The 18,179-nt window shown below is 39.4% G+C and overlaps 1 protein-coding gene across 9 annotated transcripts in view; it reads left to right on the top strand.

Annotated features, from left to right (window-relative positions):
* Positions 1 to 18,179, top strand: part of LOC136265619 (uncharacterized) — a 40,801-nt gene that overhangs the window by 11,758 nt on the left and 10,864 nt on the right. For 5 of the 9 annotated variants that reach the window (XM_066060508.1, XM_066060507.1, XM_066060509.1 and 2 more), the window contains one exon: positions 16,486 to 16,628. The exons of the other annotated variants lie outside the window; for them this stretch is intronic. In XM_066060508.1, the coding sequence (XP_065916580.1) occupies positions 16,547 to 16,628 (82 nt within the window). In that variant the 5' untranslated portion in view covers positions 16,486 to 16,546. The remainder of the gene's footprint in view (positions 1 to 16,485; positions 16,629 to 18,179) is intronic. 9 annotated transcript variants of the gene reach the window in all.

Here is an 18,179-nt window from a genome sequence, read left to right as displayed (position 1 = left end):
AGAAGTTTTCTGGCTCTGATAGAATGGCAGCTATGGAAGACACGCCTCAGCAGTCCTAAATATTTATAGGCTTTAGCAGTTATGATTTGATAGTGCTTGAACCAGGACATATCTGATGAAAGCTGCAAACCTAAGTCACGATGAGAAAGAAGCTGTGGGAGTGGGCAGCCATCAATAGAATATGTGGTAGTGAATTTACTGTTGAAACTCAGGTGGATGCATTTGGGTACACTGAATCTAAAATCATTGTTAACACTCCAGGTGAATAAATGGTTGAGATCTTCTTGTAAGCACAGTTGGTCAGAAGAAACAGCAATACTTTTAGATAGTTTGGTATCATCAGCAAACTGGAATATACTTGAGAATTTTATGACAGATGGTAGGTCATTGATGTATAGCAGGAAGAGCAGTGGGCCAAGGGTGCTACCTTGAGGCACCCCAGACAGGACAGGAAGTAAGTTGGAAATGGAATTACAGATTCTTACACATTGTAGACGATTATGTAGATAACTGCTGAACCACTTATGGAGATTACCGGAGATTCCACAAGACTTCAATTTATTTAGCAGTTTCATATGTGGAACACTGTCGAAGGCCTTGCGAAAATCCAAATAAATAGAGTCTATTTGATGGCCTTGAGTGGTGACTTGATGAATGCTGTTCAAGTATAGCAACAGTTGTTGGGTAGTTGATCTACCAGGAAGGAACCCAAATTGACAATTTGTGATATGGCTGAGTGTGTGGTTGATTATGTTGTTATAAACTAAAGTTTCAAGGACTTTAGACGTGTTGCTGAGGAGGGAGATCGGACGATAGTTCTTTACTGAAGATCTATCTTCTGATTTGTATACAGGTACAATTAAATGAATCTTCCACTCCTCAGGAATTGACCCAGTTGACAGACTGAGATTAAAAAGATGGCATAATGGACGGGTTAGTGAGAAAGCACAGTTTTTGAGGACCTTGGGACTAATTTTGTCGATACCAGTAGCTTTGTTAGGGTCAAGTTGGCACAGAACATAGTATACTTCATCCTCAGTGAATGTTAGAGAATTTATTTGATCTGGATGGAGTGATGGAATGGTTTGTTCAGAAGATGTTGGAGCTGTAAAGACTGAGTGGAAGTATCGATTGAACAGACTAGCTCGGGAAGCATCACTTGAAGCTGTAGTGTCATCGAGATGTACAGTAGGTGGTATTGTGCCAGATTTAGTATAACTTCTAATATAGTGATAGATAGCAGGATTAGAGGATTCGGCATAACTGTTTATGAGGGAAGACTCACAGTTAGATTTGGCCAAAGCTACACTTTGTTGAAAATGTTCATCAGCTAGACGAAGTTTAGCAGTATTATGGGGAGTGGGTGAACGTTTATGAGTTCTTCTGAGAGTGTGAAGGCACTTCAACTGATGCCTTATATCACGACTAAACCACTTTGGATACTGATTAGATCGCAACTGAAACTTGGGTATAAACAAGGACATTGCTTCTGAGATGACCGATTTGATGGTAGACCAAGTGCTTTCAACATCATCACAGGTTAAGCAGTCAGCAATGTTAGAATTTAAAATAAAGTCATTCATACTCGTAAAGTCAGCTTTTGAGTAATCATAAGCTTGTAATGTAGTAGTATTGTGAAGTGGTAGACAGTTTTGGTTAATACTGAAGGAAATTGGGAAATGGTCAGATGAAATCTGAGAACATTCTGGAGAATTAACTGAGACATTTGTGATGAGGTCTTCGTCATTGGTAAGAATGAGGTCAAGTATGTTGCCATGAATGTGTGTTGGGTAGGTTATAAGTTGGACAAGATTCAATTCAAAGGTCATGTCGCATAAGTCTTCAGAGGCTCGACAATTACCACACATTGTTTCCCAGTTTATATGTGGTAGATTAAAATCACCTAGAAGAACAACACTGTGTGACTGCTGGAACTGTGATATGTGATCTGATAGGGATCGAATTTGAGATGATGTTGAATCAGGAGGAAGATATACCACACATAAGATTAGGCATTTGGGTAGCTTTAGTTCAACAGTCAACATCTCAAGATTGGTGGGGGAGGGTAAGAGTTTACTGATGATATAAGTTCGAACAGCAATTAGGACCCCTCCACCTCTAGACCTACGATCATTGCGATAGATAATGTATTGATTTGGTAGAATTTCATTGTTAAATACATTGCTGGTTAACCAGGTTTCTGTAATAGCAACCAAGTCATATTCATGAGAGTAAACTAAGGATTGGAATTATGTTAACTTATTAACAATACTTCTAGTGTTTATGTAGAAACAATTAGGTAGTCATTGATTTTGATTAGGAACAGAGGGTTGTTGATTAGGGACAGAGTCGGGTGCAATACTAGCAGATGTAGAGCTTGTAGTAGATGAACCACTGGAGGAATTAACAAATTTGAAGTCTGTAACTATGCCATGAAGTCTGTTGTTGATAAGAATCTGACCGTTGCGAAGTTTTATAGCCTTACGGTCTATTCCTTGTTGAATAAGGTTCCAACGTTCATGAAGAAGGATTGATTCTATCTTTCTCTCTTCAGGTGTCATGTCAGGTTTAATCAGGATAGGTTTTTTGGTTTTGCTTCTGTTGAATAAGACAGTGCTGGCATCAAGTGTACGGAGAAATTTAACTAGTATTGGTCTTGGACGATTGTTATCAGCTGAGAATTTTCCCAATCGGTGAATGTCATTAATTGAAGTATCACCAATACTAGTGTCGATGGTGTTAAGGATCGGGAGAACTTTCTCCAAGTCAAGTTTAGATCTGGCGACTCTTGGCATATTTGGAGGGCACTCCTGGATACCATAGATGACAATGTTGTGGTTTCTGTCAGTACTTCTGGCTTTGGTATTGGTTATATTTGCAGAAGTATTGACACTGGCTTCTGATGGGATGTTAAGAGATGTCGATGTGTTGCCTGCTGTCTGGTCTGATTGATTTGTGTTGTTGACAGATGACTGTAGTAAGGTGATTGTTTCTGTAAGTGAAACTATGCTGGCGTTTAGGTCTTTAATGGTATTCATTAATTGTTTATTTCACTGTTTTGGTTAACCAGCATACAATGAGAGCATAAGTACTGAGAGTCAGACTCACCTAGTTTGAGAAATGCTGGACGGGTCAGGCCCGCGCATTTTCTGTGGATCCAGCCTTGACAGTCACCTTCACAGAATACGACTTCATCACCATCAGAATTTTCGCCAGGCTCCAAGATCGCTTCTTCGCAGACTATGCAGTCGGCTTCACTGTTCTTGACGTTTTTAGATTTTCTTTTGGGCGGAGAGCTTCCTGCCAGCTTCCTCTTGGGTTTTCGAGGGGTTGCCATAGTTTCCACTCCAAAAGTTTACGTCTAAAAATGTCTTCTGGCGAGGCTGGCGACTATCCCAGTCGATAATTCGACTGGGACGGGTAGAGTAACACAAAATAAACACAAAAAGATGCAGTTCCCGGGTCTTAAACTCTTCAAGGGAAGAAGAGGAAGACCCTAGCCATATACATATAGTGCATTTTTGAGCTAGGTTTTGAAGATATGTTAGGTGGTTATTCACCTGGGTTAGTCAAGCCCATGAAACAACTAATTTAAATTGCCACGTAATAACACTACATGTAAATGGGTAGTGTCAAGACCAGTATAAACCAAGATTTGAACTGTACTAGATCCCTTCTTCTCCCTACCCAATTGGTCTGGCCACACAAGGCAACCCAACATACACCACGCATGCACAAATTAAAATACGTATGTAGCTGTCATTGTGCACAAATCCTGTATGATATAGAGTCTCTAGACCCTCGTTCACGTGAGAGTCTGCCTCTGAGTTCTGTCACTGGAACATTGAAAAGCGAAAAACGTGCAGTGTACATGCTGTCACATTTACAGCTTTAGAGGCTAACCCCATACCTCTTATCCTCACAGATGAGCTCCTTCCTCTCAGTCCAACCCTACATAACTCTTGTTCGATCTCAGTTAACTTATTGCTCTCAGCTGTGGAATCCATACTTGACCAAGGACACTATTACCCTAGAAAAGATTCAGCGACAAGCAACTAAATTCATCCTTAAAGACTATGAATCTAGCTATCATACTCGTCTCCTCAAACTAGATCTATTGCCTTTAATGTATACACTGGATTTCTATGACATCATGTTTTTCATCAAAGCTCTAAAGCAGCCTTCCAACCATTTTAATATATATGATCATGTTTCTTTTAGCACTGCAAACACCAGATCATCGTCTAATAATAAACTCGTGCAAGTCTACACTTCTAACAATTACACCAGGAACTTCTATTTCAACAGAATATCAAGACTGTGGAATAAATTACCATCCATCGATCTAAGCCAGCCACTATCAGTCATTAAAGTCAACATCTACAAGTATCTACATCAACACTTCACACTTCATTTTTCAGCTGACAATCCTTGTACGTATCATTTTTGTTGCAGATGTAGTAATTGTTATAACGTAGGTTTATCTAGCAATTTCTCCGTACTTTAGTTTTGTAATTAAGTAAATTAAGTTTTAACTTTTTCGGGCTGCCAACACGGGTTGTTGGTTGACCCTCAATACGTTTACTGTATTGTAAAGTATTAATAATAATAAAAATAACTCGTCGCCAACACAGCAACATTGACCTTAATAGATGCGCAGCATTAAAGGAGGTCCTAATGCGTAATGAGTCACGTAGTACCACAGATGATTCATCTACAGTCGCAAGCAGCTAATCAGCAATTATTAGTAATGTACGCGCCTATAATATTATTATAGTAAAGGATCTGCAAAAAATTAAAACGCGAAAGCAGCTGAGTTGCTGAATATCGTCGATGTTTAGCAAATGTCATCGATGTTTAGCAAATGTCGTCAATGTTTAGTAAATGTCATCGATGTTTAGTAAATGTCGTCGATGTTTAGCAAATGTCGTCGATATTTAGCTAAATGTCGTCGATGTTTAGTAAATATCGACGATATTTGGTTTAGATCTCAATTTTTGGGTTTTTGAGACAAATGGCACCCCATAAGAATCTTCCTGTCAGCTGTGTCTGTGGCAGATCCAACAACATTGAACATGCTCTCAGCTGTCCGAACGGAGCCTTCCCTGCCATCCGCCACAATGACATCCGAGATTTGACTGCAGAATTAATGTCAGAGGTTTGTCATGATGTATCTACTGAACCTCCCCTTCACCCTTGAGTGGTGAATCTCTCTCCCTACGTACAGCTAACCAAGATGTCGGTGCTCGCTTCAGTGGACATCAAGGCCTGGATTCTGGGGTTCTCGGTTTGAACCTACCTTTTTTGATGTTAGAATATTTAACCCTTATGCTCCTTCAAACCGTTGTAATCCCTATCGCCAGCAAGAAACTTCGAAGCGCCGTCAGTATGAGGAGAGAGTGCGAGAGGTGGAACATGGTAATTTTAGTCCTCTTGTTTTTTCAACTTCTGAAGGCATGGGTGCCTCCACCACTGTGGCTTACAAGCGCCTGGCCTTCCTCCTATCTTGTAAGTGGAAATCACCCTACTGTAGGGTGATGAGCTGGCTTCACTGCCGTCTTGGCTTCTCCTTATTGCACTCTGCCATCATGTGCATAAGGGGTTCTCGCTCCTCCTCTGGTCATCCCTTTAAGGGTCATGTTCCAGCATCAGTTGACCTTGCACTGGGGGAGGGGCGTATTGGGGCCGTTTAAGCCCCATTTCCTTTTTTTTCTATTCTGTGTTCTGTAGGTTCTGTTTCAGTAGCTCTGTAGGTGTAGGAATAGGCTAAACCCATTTTATAGAACATCTTAGCATAGAGTAGAGTGTGGTGGATCGGAGTGCCAACTTGGGCCGGTTCTTCTTTCTTTAAAAAAAAAAAAAAAAAAAAAAAGCTATTTTGATACTAGAGGTGCTTTTCAAACTGTTCTTGATTCATACTGCTGTGTAATGGATTGAATATAGCTGACAACGAAGCGTAATGGATACTTCACTTTCATCTTGCATTTGTGGGGTCCTCAGTGTAATTCTGCCCATATTTTACTGTCACGTTTAGTGGAAACTTTTGATGCTTTTATGCCATTTCCAGGGGAGAATTGTTCCCTTGCTTTCTTTGAAGATATGTCTGTTTCTGTGTTGCATAATTCCTCTCAAACTGACCTTCAAGCCTTTTTAGATGTTTCACTTTTTAAACAGCTTGTAAGCAGTTCCACTATTCGTGATCAAGCACGTCTGTGTGCTTTATCACATTCTTCTGGCACCAGCAGTGGTTGGCTTAAAGCACTACCACAGCCTGCTTTGGGTCTAGCTATTCCTCCTCACGATTTTACTATAACTTTACGTTTGTGGCTTGGCATTCCTTTGTTCCCTTCTTTACCTCTCTGTACTTGTCTATCTGTGATTGACCAGTTTGGTGATCATCTGCTGGGGTGCTCTCATGGTCCCTTGAGGATCCAGCGTCATAATGCTTTAGTGTCTATTGTACACCATGCCTTGCTCCAAGATCACCCTGGTGTTCTTAGAGAGCAAGGAATTTCATCTAACCAATCTCTTCCTGGTGACATATACCACCCTGATTTTCATCTTGGTCGTCCTTCCTATTTTGATCATATCTTTCTTCTGCTTCTTCTCAGGCTGGGGTGGCCGCGGTGAGATAGCTAAGGACACTTAATACCAGGACATTGTGAGTGATAATGGAGGAGATTTTATCCCTCTTGTATGTGAGACCTTTCATGTTTGGTCACCATATGCCCTATCAATGTTAGGATCCATAGCTGACAGAACAACTGTTAGAAACAGTTTACCTCGAAAGTTTGCTAGGCGCCAACTTCTCCTGCAACTGTCTGTGACTTTGTGGAGGTACAATGCGAAAATGATACTCCGCCAGTATTCACTTACTACTGAGGACGAATTTCCTGACTTTGACATTGGTTAAGTACGTAGCTAGTAATAAATATATAGTTAGGTAATAAGTAGTAGTATGGTGTAGTTTTCAGTGCGTACGTGTGTTTCATTTACACCTTTTGTAAACTCTCTTATTTATTTTTTTTTTTAAATTCTTTTCAGACAATAATTGATATAACTGGGTAGTCTCGCGCAGCCAGGCCACTATTTCTCCCCACGGCGCTTATCGATTAGAGATTATAAGCGCCTGCTCGAAATAGGATCTGGTACACTTCCAATAGGCCAGTTGTGACAGCACCTCGATTAGAATTCATAGGTGTTCGTGTGATAATGCACCCTTAAAATTTAAATTAAAAAGAACCAGCATGCAATGGCGAATTCTTACGTGTGCTTGTTAACGCCTTTTCGAGCGGCGTAATCGACACCTCACATTCCTGCCGAGTGCTGTCACAACTGGCCTATTGGAAGTGTACCAGACCCTATTTCGAGCAGGCGCTTATAATCTCTAATCGATAAATGCCGTGGGAAGAAATAGTGGTCTGGCTGCGCGAGACTAATAACTGGGGTGCGCGGCGCCATTTCTTTCTTTCGGCATGCGTGGATTGCAGAGGTGCTTTTCAAACAGTTTGTGATTCGAAATGCTGTGTAACAGGTTGAACATAGCTGACAATGAAGCGTAATGGATACTTCACTTTTCTGACGATAATTGGGGCGTGCGGTGCCATTTCAGATGCAGTTGTGTGGGTTCACCAGTCATAATTATTATTTACAAAAAAAAAATTTACAAACAAGTACACAGAAAAATTTGGAATTTTCAACTAGAGTAGGGACCATAACACATCAATAAAAAGTACTGAAACAAGCTGGAGTAATGCACAATATTAATTCACAGTAAAACAATAAGAAGTGTTATATCCCTACTGTGCTCAAGATATCATGATGGAAATGCATAGTAGGGATATAACACTTCTTATTGTTTTACTGTGAATTAATATCGTGCACTATTCCAGCTTGTTTCAGTAATTTTTATCAATGTGTTATGGTCACTACTCTAGTTGAAAATTCCAAATTTTTCTGTGTACTTGTTAGAATAACTCATCTAAATGATAGTACAATGAAATGTACATGCACAAGAAGGCCATAAGAGATCAAGACACACGGTAGTGTGTCGTGCAACCCAAGAAGTCGGCGCGCCACACCGTGAGTATATTAACAGGAAGAAAGAAAACGCATTTTTCACACCTATGTAGCTCTGTGATCCCTAATCCGGTTGGAACCAAATTTGCTAGAGATGTTCCGCCCAGTTAGGGGAGTCTACATACCAAATTTGAAGAATATCGCTCCAGCCATTTCCGAGATACTATAGTGAACAAAATTTCGTTTTAATTTCTTCGTTTTTTTCTTCATCTTCATTTCGCACACTTCGCAAAATTCGCCTTAAAACACGAATGCGTACTCGGATTGGGCTGAAATTTGGCACACGTAAAGGGCTTATTAAGGCGGATCTCCGTACCAATTTTGGTAGGAATCCGATGAAAATTCACGGAGTTATGACCGATTATTTGCGTAAAATAAAGTCGAAGGTCTGTCACGCCATACAGGGTAAACCCCTTGGAGGAATCAGTTGACAATTGATATGTAGATGGAGCAACCATCGTAGGAGTGCCTTTTTGTGGTTTGAAAGGAATCGGAATAAAGACCATGGAGATATGACACAAAATCCAACCTGTGTCAAAATTACGCGATCGATTTTTATGAATAAAAAAACTATTAGTTTTTGTGTCTACCAGGCAAACCGCTTAGAGCAACGAGCTGAAAATCAGTATGTAGCTGGAATAATCATCATAGAAAGTCCTTGCAGTAGTGCAGAAGAATCGGATTACAAATCACTGAGTTATGATTCGAAAGGCAACTACGTGTAGCGAATGCGAGATCGAGATACTCTAATAGAACAGTCACCCTAATAAAGCATTCAGCTGCATTTATAATTTACTCAATTACATTACATTGCAAGTTATTCTGTAGGGAATTTAGCTACAAACAAGTCACCCTGTAGTCAGATCAGCTAGAAGAAGGTACCTAATAGAGAGTTCAGCTACAGACCTGTTAGAAGACCTGATATATGTTAAAATGATTGGTACTGTAGCTAAGTGTATTACCCCTTGTCAATTTGGTTTCCAGAGTATCTCATCAACCCTACAACAATTACTTTTATATCACCACCAACTGATAACTTCCAAGGATGAAGTGGACGTTGTTCACATAGACTTTCGAAAGGCTTTTGACAGTGTGCCGCACAATCAACTATTGGTGAAACTCTGGAACATTGGGATTACTGGAACTCTTTGGAAGTGGTTTAAATCATACCTATGCAATAGGGTACAATGTGTTTTTATCAACAACTGTTTGTCTAATTGCTTACCCGTATTGTCAGGTGTACCACAGGGGAGTATACGTGGCCCCTTACTCTTTCTAATTTACATTAATGACCTTCCCTCTGCTATTCATTCATCCAATATGTTTGTTTTTGCTGATGATACAAAGTGCTTTATGAAAATAAAGTCTGAGTTGGACATCCATAGATTTCAAGAAGATTTGTCATCAGTTTCTCATTGGAGTAATAACAGTAACCTTGCCTTCAGTGTTCCAAAATTTATATTTTTACGTTATCACAACATATTTACTTCATTTTATACCATCAATGGAAATACCATTCCTTGCTCTGGTAGCTGTAAAGATCTTGGTATCTATTTCTCTGATAGTTTATCATGGAGATTACACTATCAAAACATTACTTCTAAAGCTTATAAATCTTTTGGATTACTTCGCCGCATATTTAAGGACAGTTACTGTTTGGAGACTAGGAAGAATCTGTATGTTTCAATGATTAGATCTACTTTAATGTATTGTTCTTGCTTGTGGAAACCATATTTACTATCTGATATTGAACTGTTAGAAAGAGTACAAAGGAGGGCAACCAAATATATTCTTAACAACTACACCAGTAACTACAAAGAAAGGCTTTTGAGACTGAAACTTCTTCCACTGATGTATATGTACGATTTAGCTGACATCATGTTTTTTTATATCAGTAAAATTTCCATCTGAAAAGTTCAACATATTAAACTTTGTAGAATTTATCTCTAGACCCACAAGATCAGCAGGTTACAAACTCAGACACATGATAGCATCTAAAAACAGTGTAATGAATTCCTACTTCTACCGTATACCCAGATTGTGGAACAGCTTACCATTAATTGACCTATCCCAAACCCTCCTAACTATCAAATTCAAACTCAGGAATTATTTTTGGAATCATTTTGTTAACAATTTTGACAGTAATAATCTATGTACTTTTTATTTCCGTTGCCCCTGTTCCAAATGTTTAAACATTCCAGCTCCTACAAACTATTTTATTCTTTAACTTGTACTCTTTATAGCTACCCCTTGTAATTATTATCTAATCAAAAACAGCTAAGCTGTAAAAAAGGTGTGGCCCCCAAAAAGGCCATGGTGAAAAAAGATGTGAAATCCAAGGTGGCGGCCAAGAAATGGATGTGATGGTAGGTTAATGGTAAAAATTTTAATAACGACAATTCAGGTGAATTTGGTGCTGCTTGGTCTTGGCACAAAATTCACCTGAATTGTCGTTATTAAAATTTTAACCATTAACCTACCATCACATCCATTTCTTGGCCGCCACCTTGGATTTCACAACTTTTTTCACCATGGCCTTTTTGGGGGCCACACCTTTTTTACAGCTTAGCTGTTTTTGATTAGATTTCACTTCTTTTTGTATTTGTATACCCCAAAGCCGGCCATAGGCCGGCTTTGGGGATTTTTTAACCTATCTTTTTTTCTTTACCACAGGAAGAAAAGATGAAGCAGATGTTAAATACTTAAAATATTTCTGATTTTAACAGTAAATGTACAAATTATATATACATATATAATACATATATTTATTACAGAACACTCTACATGGTGGTTTCTTTATAACTGAACACTCTACAAGGTGACTTCTTCTAGCTGATCTCTCTACAGGGTGAATTGTTTGTAGCTGAACTATCTACAAGGTAATTTCTTCTAGCTGATCTCACTACAGGGTGATTTGTTTGTAGCTGAACTATCTACAAGGTAACTTCTTTTAGCTGATCTTTCTACAGGGCAATTTGTTTGTAGCTGAATTTTCTACAGGGTGATTTGTTTGCAGCTGAACTCTCTACATGGTGGTTTCTTTGTAGCTGAACTCTCTACAAGGTGACTTCTTCTAGCTGATATTTCTACAGGGTGATTTGTTCGTAGCTGAACTCTCTACGTGATGGTTTCTTCGCAGCTGAACTCTCTACAAGGTAACTTCTTCTAGTTGATGTCTCTACAGGGTAACTTGTTTGTAGCTGAACTCTCTACATGGTGGCTTCTTCTAGCTGATCTCTCTACAGGGTGAATTGTTTGTAGCTGAACTCTCTACAGGTGATTTGTTTGTAGTTGAACTCTCTACATGATGGTTTCTTTGTAGCTGATCTCTCTACAAGGTAACTTCTTCTAGCTGATGTCTCTACAGGTTCACTTGTTTGTAGCTGAACTCTCTACAAGGTGACTTCTTCTAGCTGATCTTTCTACAGGGTGATCTGTTTGTAGCTGAACTCTCTACAAAGAACTTCTTCACACTGATCTCTGTACAGGGTGAATTGTTTGTAGCTGAACTCTCTACAAGGTAACTTCTTCTAGCTGATCTCTATACAGAGTGACTTGTTTGTAGTTGAACTCTCTACATGATGGTTTCTTTGTAGCTGAACTCTCTACAATGTAACTTCTTCTAGCTGAACTCTCTACGGGTGGCTTGTTTCTAGTTGATCTCTCTACAGGGTGACTTGTTTCTAGCTGAACTCTCTACAGGGTGATTTGTTTGTAGCTGAACTCTCCACAAGGTAACTTCTTCTAGCTGATCTTTCTACAGGGTGATTTGTTTGTAGCTGAAATCTCTACAGGTGATTTGTTTGTAGTTGAACTCTCTACATGATGGTTTCTTTGTAGCTGAACTCTCTACAAGGTAACTTCTTCTAGTTGATGTCTCTACAGGGTCACTAGTTTGTAGATGAACTCTCTACATAGTGGTTTCTTTGTAACTGAACTCTCTACAAGTTGGCTTCTTCTAGCTGATATTTCTACTGGATTTGTTGCACTGTAGCTGAACTCTCTACATGATGGTTTCTTTGTTACTGAACTCTCTACAAGGTGACTTCTTCTAGCTGATCTTTCTACAAGGTGATTTGTTTATAGCTGAACTCTCTACATGATGGTTTCTTTGTAGCTGAACTCTCTACAAAGTAACTTCTTTTAGCTGATGTCTCTACAGGGTCACTTGTTTGCAGTTGAACTCTCTGCATGATGGTTTCTTTGTAGCTGAACTCTCTACAAGGTGACTTCTTCTAGCTGATCTCTCTAGAAGGTCATTTGTTTGTAGTTGAACTATCCACAAGGTAATTTCTTCTAGCTGATCTCTGTACGGGGTGAATTGTTTGTAGCTGAACTCTCTACAGGTGATTTGTTTGCAGCTGAACTCTCTACATGATGGTTTCTTTGTAGCTGAACTCTCCACAAGGTAATTTCTTCTATCTGCTCTCTCTACAGGGTGAATTGTTTGTAGCTGAACTTCTTCTAGCTGATCTCTCTACAGGGTGATTTGCTTGTAGCTGAACTCTCTACAGGTGATTTGTTTGTAGTTGAACTCTCTACATGATGGTTTCTTTGTAGCTGAACTCCCTACAAGGTAACTTCTTCTAGCTGATGTCTCTACAGGGTCACTTGTTTGTAGCTGAACTCTCTACAAAGAATTTCTTCAAACTGATCTCTGTACAGGGTGAATTGTTTGTAGCTGAACTCTCTACAAGGTAACTTCTTCTAGCTGATCTTTTTACAGGGTGATTTGTTTGTAGCTGAATTCTCTACAGGGCGATTTGTTTGCAGCTAAACTGCTGAACTCTCTACAATGTAACTTCTTCTAGCTGAACTCTCTACGGGTGGCTTGTTTCTAGCTGATCTCTCTACAGGGTGACTTGTTTCTAGCTGAACTCTCTACAGGGTGATTTGTTTCTAGCTGAACTCTCTACAAGGTAACTTCTTCTAGCTGATCTTTCTACAGTGTGATTTGTTTGTAGCTGAATTTTCTACAGGGCGATTTGTTTGCAGTTGAACTCTCTACATGGTAGTTTCTTTGTAGCTGAACTCTCTACAGTGTAACTTCTTCTAGCTGAACTCTCTACGGGTGGCTTGTTTCTAGCTGATCTCTCTAGAGGGTGACTTGTTTCTAGCTGAACTCTCTACAGGGTGATTTGTTTGTAGCTGAACTCTCTACAAGGTAACTTCTTCTAGCTGATCTTTCTACAGGGTAATTTGTTTGTAGCTGAATTCTCTACAGGGTGATTTGTTTGCAGCTGAACTCTCTACATGGTAGTTTCTTTGTAGCTGAACTCTCTACAGTGTAACTTCTTCTAGCTGAACTCTCTACAGGATGACTTGTTTCTAGCTGATCTCTGTACAGGGTGACTTAAATTGTTCCTAGCTGAACTTTCTACAGGTGATCTGTTTGCAGCTGAACTCTCTTGCATGGTGGTTTCTTTGTAGCTGAACTCTCTACAAAGTGACTTCTTCTAGCTGATCTATCTACAGGATGACTTGTTTCTAACTGAACTCTCTACAATGTGACCTATTCATAGTGGAACTTTCTACTGGGTGATTTGTTTGCAGCTAAACTCTTTGCATGATTGTTTCTTTGTAACTGAACTCTCTACAAGGTAACTTCTTCTAGCTAATCTCTCTACAGGGCAATTTGTTTGTAGCTGAATTCTCTACAGGGTGATTTATTTGAGCTGAACTCTCTACATGATGGCTTCTTTGTAGCTGAACTCTCTATTAGGTACTTTCTTCTAGCTGATCTGACTACAGGGTGACTTGTTTGTAGCTGAATTCCCTACAGAATAACTTGCAATGTAATATAACTGAGTAAATTATAAATGCAGCTGAATGCTTTATTAGGGTGACTGTTCTAATAGAGTATCTCGATCTCGCATTTGCTACACGTAGTTGCCTTTCGAATCATAACTCAGTGATTTGTAATCCGATTCTTCTGTACTACTGCAAGGACTTTCTATGATAGGGTCCGCAATCCGAAAAATCAACTTTTACAAATCGAACCCCCTACCATTGTGGGATGTTCATTGTGGTATCCCATTGCTAGATCCACCATGAAACCGGAGGCACGATTGTCGTCTTCACAGAAATATCAATTTTAGTATTTCGTGAGAAGCAAAAATAATTTTTAAATTTTGTGCTCCACACAAAGAACAGGATAGAACTTACTGCTTAGCTAGATATTATCTAGAGTTAATGTAGTTTTAAAGTACGCACAGAAATAAGCAAATGATTCACTGGATTCCCGGCACAGGGTTGCTTTCTCTCGAAAAGCAGAAAACGAAACACAAATTTTCGAATTCAAACTGCCCTACCAACCAAGACAAGAAAAGCCAACTCTTCCTCATAGTGATGTGATAAAGTTGGATGCATAGTCTGTCTATGCTGTTAGTCTGGAAAGGATCTGAGACTTCTCACCATCTGGGTGAAGAACGTCAAAATTTTCGTGTGTCGTTTCAAGGGATTCTCTCAATGGTACCAAAGTGCTTTCCAGTACTTCTGATGCCACAATGGTCACTTAATTTTGTTTAGAATGATGATAAATGATGGATCAAAACGTTTGGTAGTAGTAGTAGTTGGTGTTTCTGTGATTTCATATGATGCAGTATACCAGCAGCTCACCAGGAGCTCCACCCAGCTCAAATCAAAAATGAAAGATTTTGTGCTTTTTTCGGTTTGTTTTTGGATGTTTTGCAGCATAATGGTGATGTAGGGTGATCTAGTGAAGATTTGAAGCTGCTGTGGAGCGTGAGAGGTGAAGTCAAATTTGGACGATTTTGCTGCCTCCCTTGATACATAGCTTAGAGCGAGGCGTGGAAGCCGTGGATGAAATAATAATTGACAACCGCTGCTACCAAATGCTCAGGGACATCTTTTTCCATAGTTTTAGTTATAATTGATGATTGTTGTGGCTGCAGAAGCGCTGGAAATGACTAGAAAGTGTGACACAATTCTTTGATGCTGCAGAAAATTTTGACGCTCGTCACCCAGATGGTGAGAAGTCTCAGATCTTTTCCAAACTAACAGCATAGACAGACTATGCACCCAACCGTATCGAAACACTATGAGGAAGAGTTGGCTTCTCATGCCCTGGGTGGTAGGGCAGTTTGAATTCGAAACTTCGTATCTCTTTGTCTGTTTTTTCAAAGAAAGCAACCCTGTGCCGGGCACCCAGCAAATAATTCACTTATTTTTGTGCGTACTTTTCAACTACAACAACTCTGGATACGATTTGGCTAAGTAGCAAGTTTCATCCGGTCCTTTGTGTGGAGCACGAAATTTTAAAAATAAATTTTGCATCTTGCGGGATACTGAAAACAACATTTCTGTGAAGACAACAATCGTGCCTCCGGTTTCATGGTGGATCAAGCAATGGGATACTACAATGAACATCCCACAATGGTAGGGGGATTGATTTGTAGAAGTTGATTTTTCGGATTGCGCACCCTATCTATGATGATTATTCCAGCTACATACTGATTTTCAGCTCGTTGCTCTAAGCGGTTTGCCTGGTAGACACAAAAACTAATAGTTTATTTATTCATAAAAATCGATCGCGTAATTTTGACACAGGTTGGGTTTTGTGTCATATCTCCATGGTCTTTATCCCGATTCCTTTCAAACTACAAAAAGGCACTCCTACGATGGTTGCTCCATCTACATATCAATTTTCAACTGATTCCTCCAAGGGGTTTACCCTGTAGGCGTGACAGACCTTCGACTTTATTTTACGTAAATAATCGGTCATAACTCCGTGAATTTTCATCGGATTCCTACCAAAGTTGGTACTGAGATCCGCCTTAAATGAGCCCTTTATGTGTGCCAAATTTCAGCCCAATCCGAGTACGCATTCGTGTTTTATGGCGAATTTTGCGAAGCCGGTGTGCGAAATGAAGAAGAAAAAAACGAAGAAATTAAAACGAAATTTTGTTCGCTCATATCTCGGAAATGGCCGGAGCGATTTTCTTCAAATTTGGTATGTAGACTCCCCTAACTGGGCGGCACGTCTCTAGCAAATTTGGTTCCAATCGGATAATTGATCACCGAGCTACATAGGTGTGAAAATTGCGTTTTCTTTCTTCCTGTTAATATACTCACGGTGTAGCGCGCCGACTTCTTGGGCTGCACGACACACTACCGTGTGTCTTGATTTGTAGTTATTATAGCTTATTGTAATTTGTAAGTAATTAATTATGGCTACCAGTGCAAGACACTGGTAGACCTTCAGTTCTGTAATTTAATCGTTATAAGCTCTTAAATATTGTTTAATTTTGTTTATTAATATGTACGGTTCTGTAAAGTATTAATACAATACAATACAATACAATACAATACAATACAATACAATACTAGGCATTCCAGTATCCGAGATTTTTTAATGAAAAAAATTCTCCGTATATTCCCCAATAGAACCCTGGCACAAAATGACAACTCGTGTTTAACTTGGGATTGCTCCGTCGTCCGACCTCCAATGAGGATGAAAATCGCTGTGGGGTTTGTCCACACGCTGATGATCATGAAAATCTTAGTTTTGTCTTGTGCGTTACATATAAGTAAGTTTTGTGTTGTTTTGTAATCTTTTCTAGCCTTGTAATGTATGTAGAATACTTTAAAACTTTTAAAAACGTACTGTCGGGTGGAAGGTAGTCACTGGTGCTTACTTTAAAGTGCGTAGTTACTTCACTCGGGTTAGCAATTTTCAGCTCCAGAGCAATTTTCTGGTGGTTGTGTCATCAACTCAGAAGTATAAACCACTTCAAAGTCGGCAAAACAATGCCATAATTGAAACCACAACTCCACCTTAGGTATTGTTGCATCATTGTGGCACCTCCACTTTAGTTGTTTACCTTTGTAAGTTGTTAACTTGATGTTTTTACCAACTTGAGATAGCAACTTGCCTATAGGTATACACCATTGTATTGAGATGTGTGCAGTAGGTGAAGCATATTTGCTCACCACAAAGCATACAGAGATCACTGAGATCCAATAAGACCTGAAGTTACTCTCATTAAAAGTACAAACTTGCAGCTAGAAGCAACTGCAGTTTCAAAATAGTCCAGATTGCTAGATGGCTTCCTGATTCAATTGTGCCATTTTTCCCTTTAAAATGTATGGGAAGCCCCGGAGAAAAAAATGTACCTTTTTTCAGTTTTTAAGTATTGTGCATGCCAAAGTAGCTAATTCCAACCAAACAAACTATATATTTCTGAGATCGGCAATCAATACTCTATCTATTGAGCATATAAAAAGCCTGTTTTTCCAAAATTTAAAAATCGGGCTGGAATGCCTAACAATACAATACAAACAAACCATCATGTAGAGAGTTCAGCTGCAAACAAATCACCCAGTAGAAAGTTCCACTATGAACAGATCACCCTGTAGAGAGTTCAGTTAGAAACAAGTCATCCTGTAGAGAGATCAGCTAGAAGAAGTCACCTTGTAGAGAGTTCAGCTACAAAGAAACCACCATGTAAGAGAGTTCAGCTGCAAACAACAAATCACCTGTAGAGAGTTCAGCTAGAAACAAGTCACCCTCTAGAGAGATCAGCTAGAAACAAGTCACCCTGTAGAGAGTTCAGCTAGAAGAAGTTACATTGTAGAGAGTTCAGCTACAAAGAAACTACCATGTAGAGAGTTCAGCTGCAAACAAATCACCCTGTAGAGAATTCAGCTACAAACAAATTACCCTGTAGAAAGATCAGCTAGAAGAAGTTACCTTGTAGAGAGTTCAGCTACAAACAAATCACCCTGTAGAGAGTTCAGCTACAAACAATTCACCCTGTAGAGAGATCAGCTAGAAACAAGTCATCCTGTAGAGAGTTCAGCTAGAAGAAGTTACATTGTAGAGAGTTCAGCTACAAAGAAACTACCATGTAGAGAGTTCAGCTGCAAACAAATCACCCTGTAGAGAATTCAGCTACAAACAAATCACCCTGTAGAAAGATCAGCTAGAAGAAGTTACCTTGTAGAGAGTTCAGCTACAAACAAGTCGTCCGGTAGTGAGATCAGCTAGAAGGATCACCTTGTAGACAGTTCAGCTACAAAGAAATCACCCTGCTTCATCTTTTCTTCTTCCTGTGGTAAAGAAAAAAAAAGATAGGTTA

This window comes from Dysidea avara, chromosome 9 (genome assembly GCF_963678975.1).
Source record: "Dysidea avara chromosome 9, odDysAvar1.4, whole genome shotgun sequence".
NCBI lineage: Eukaryota > Metazoa > Porifera > Demospongiae > Dictyoceratida > Dysideidae > Dysidea > Dysidea avara.
This window is presented reverse-complemented; position numbering and strand designations above follow the sequence as displayed.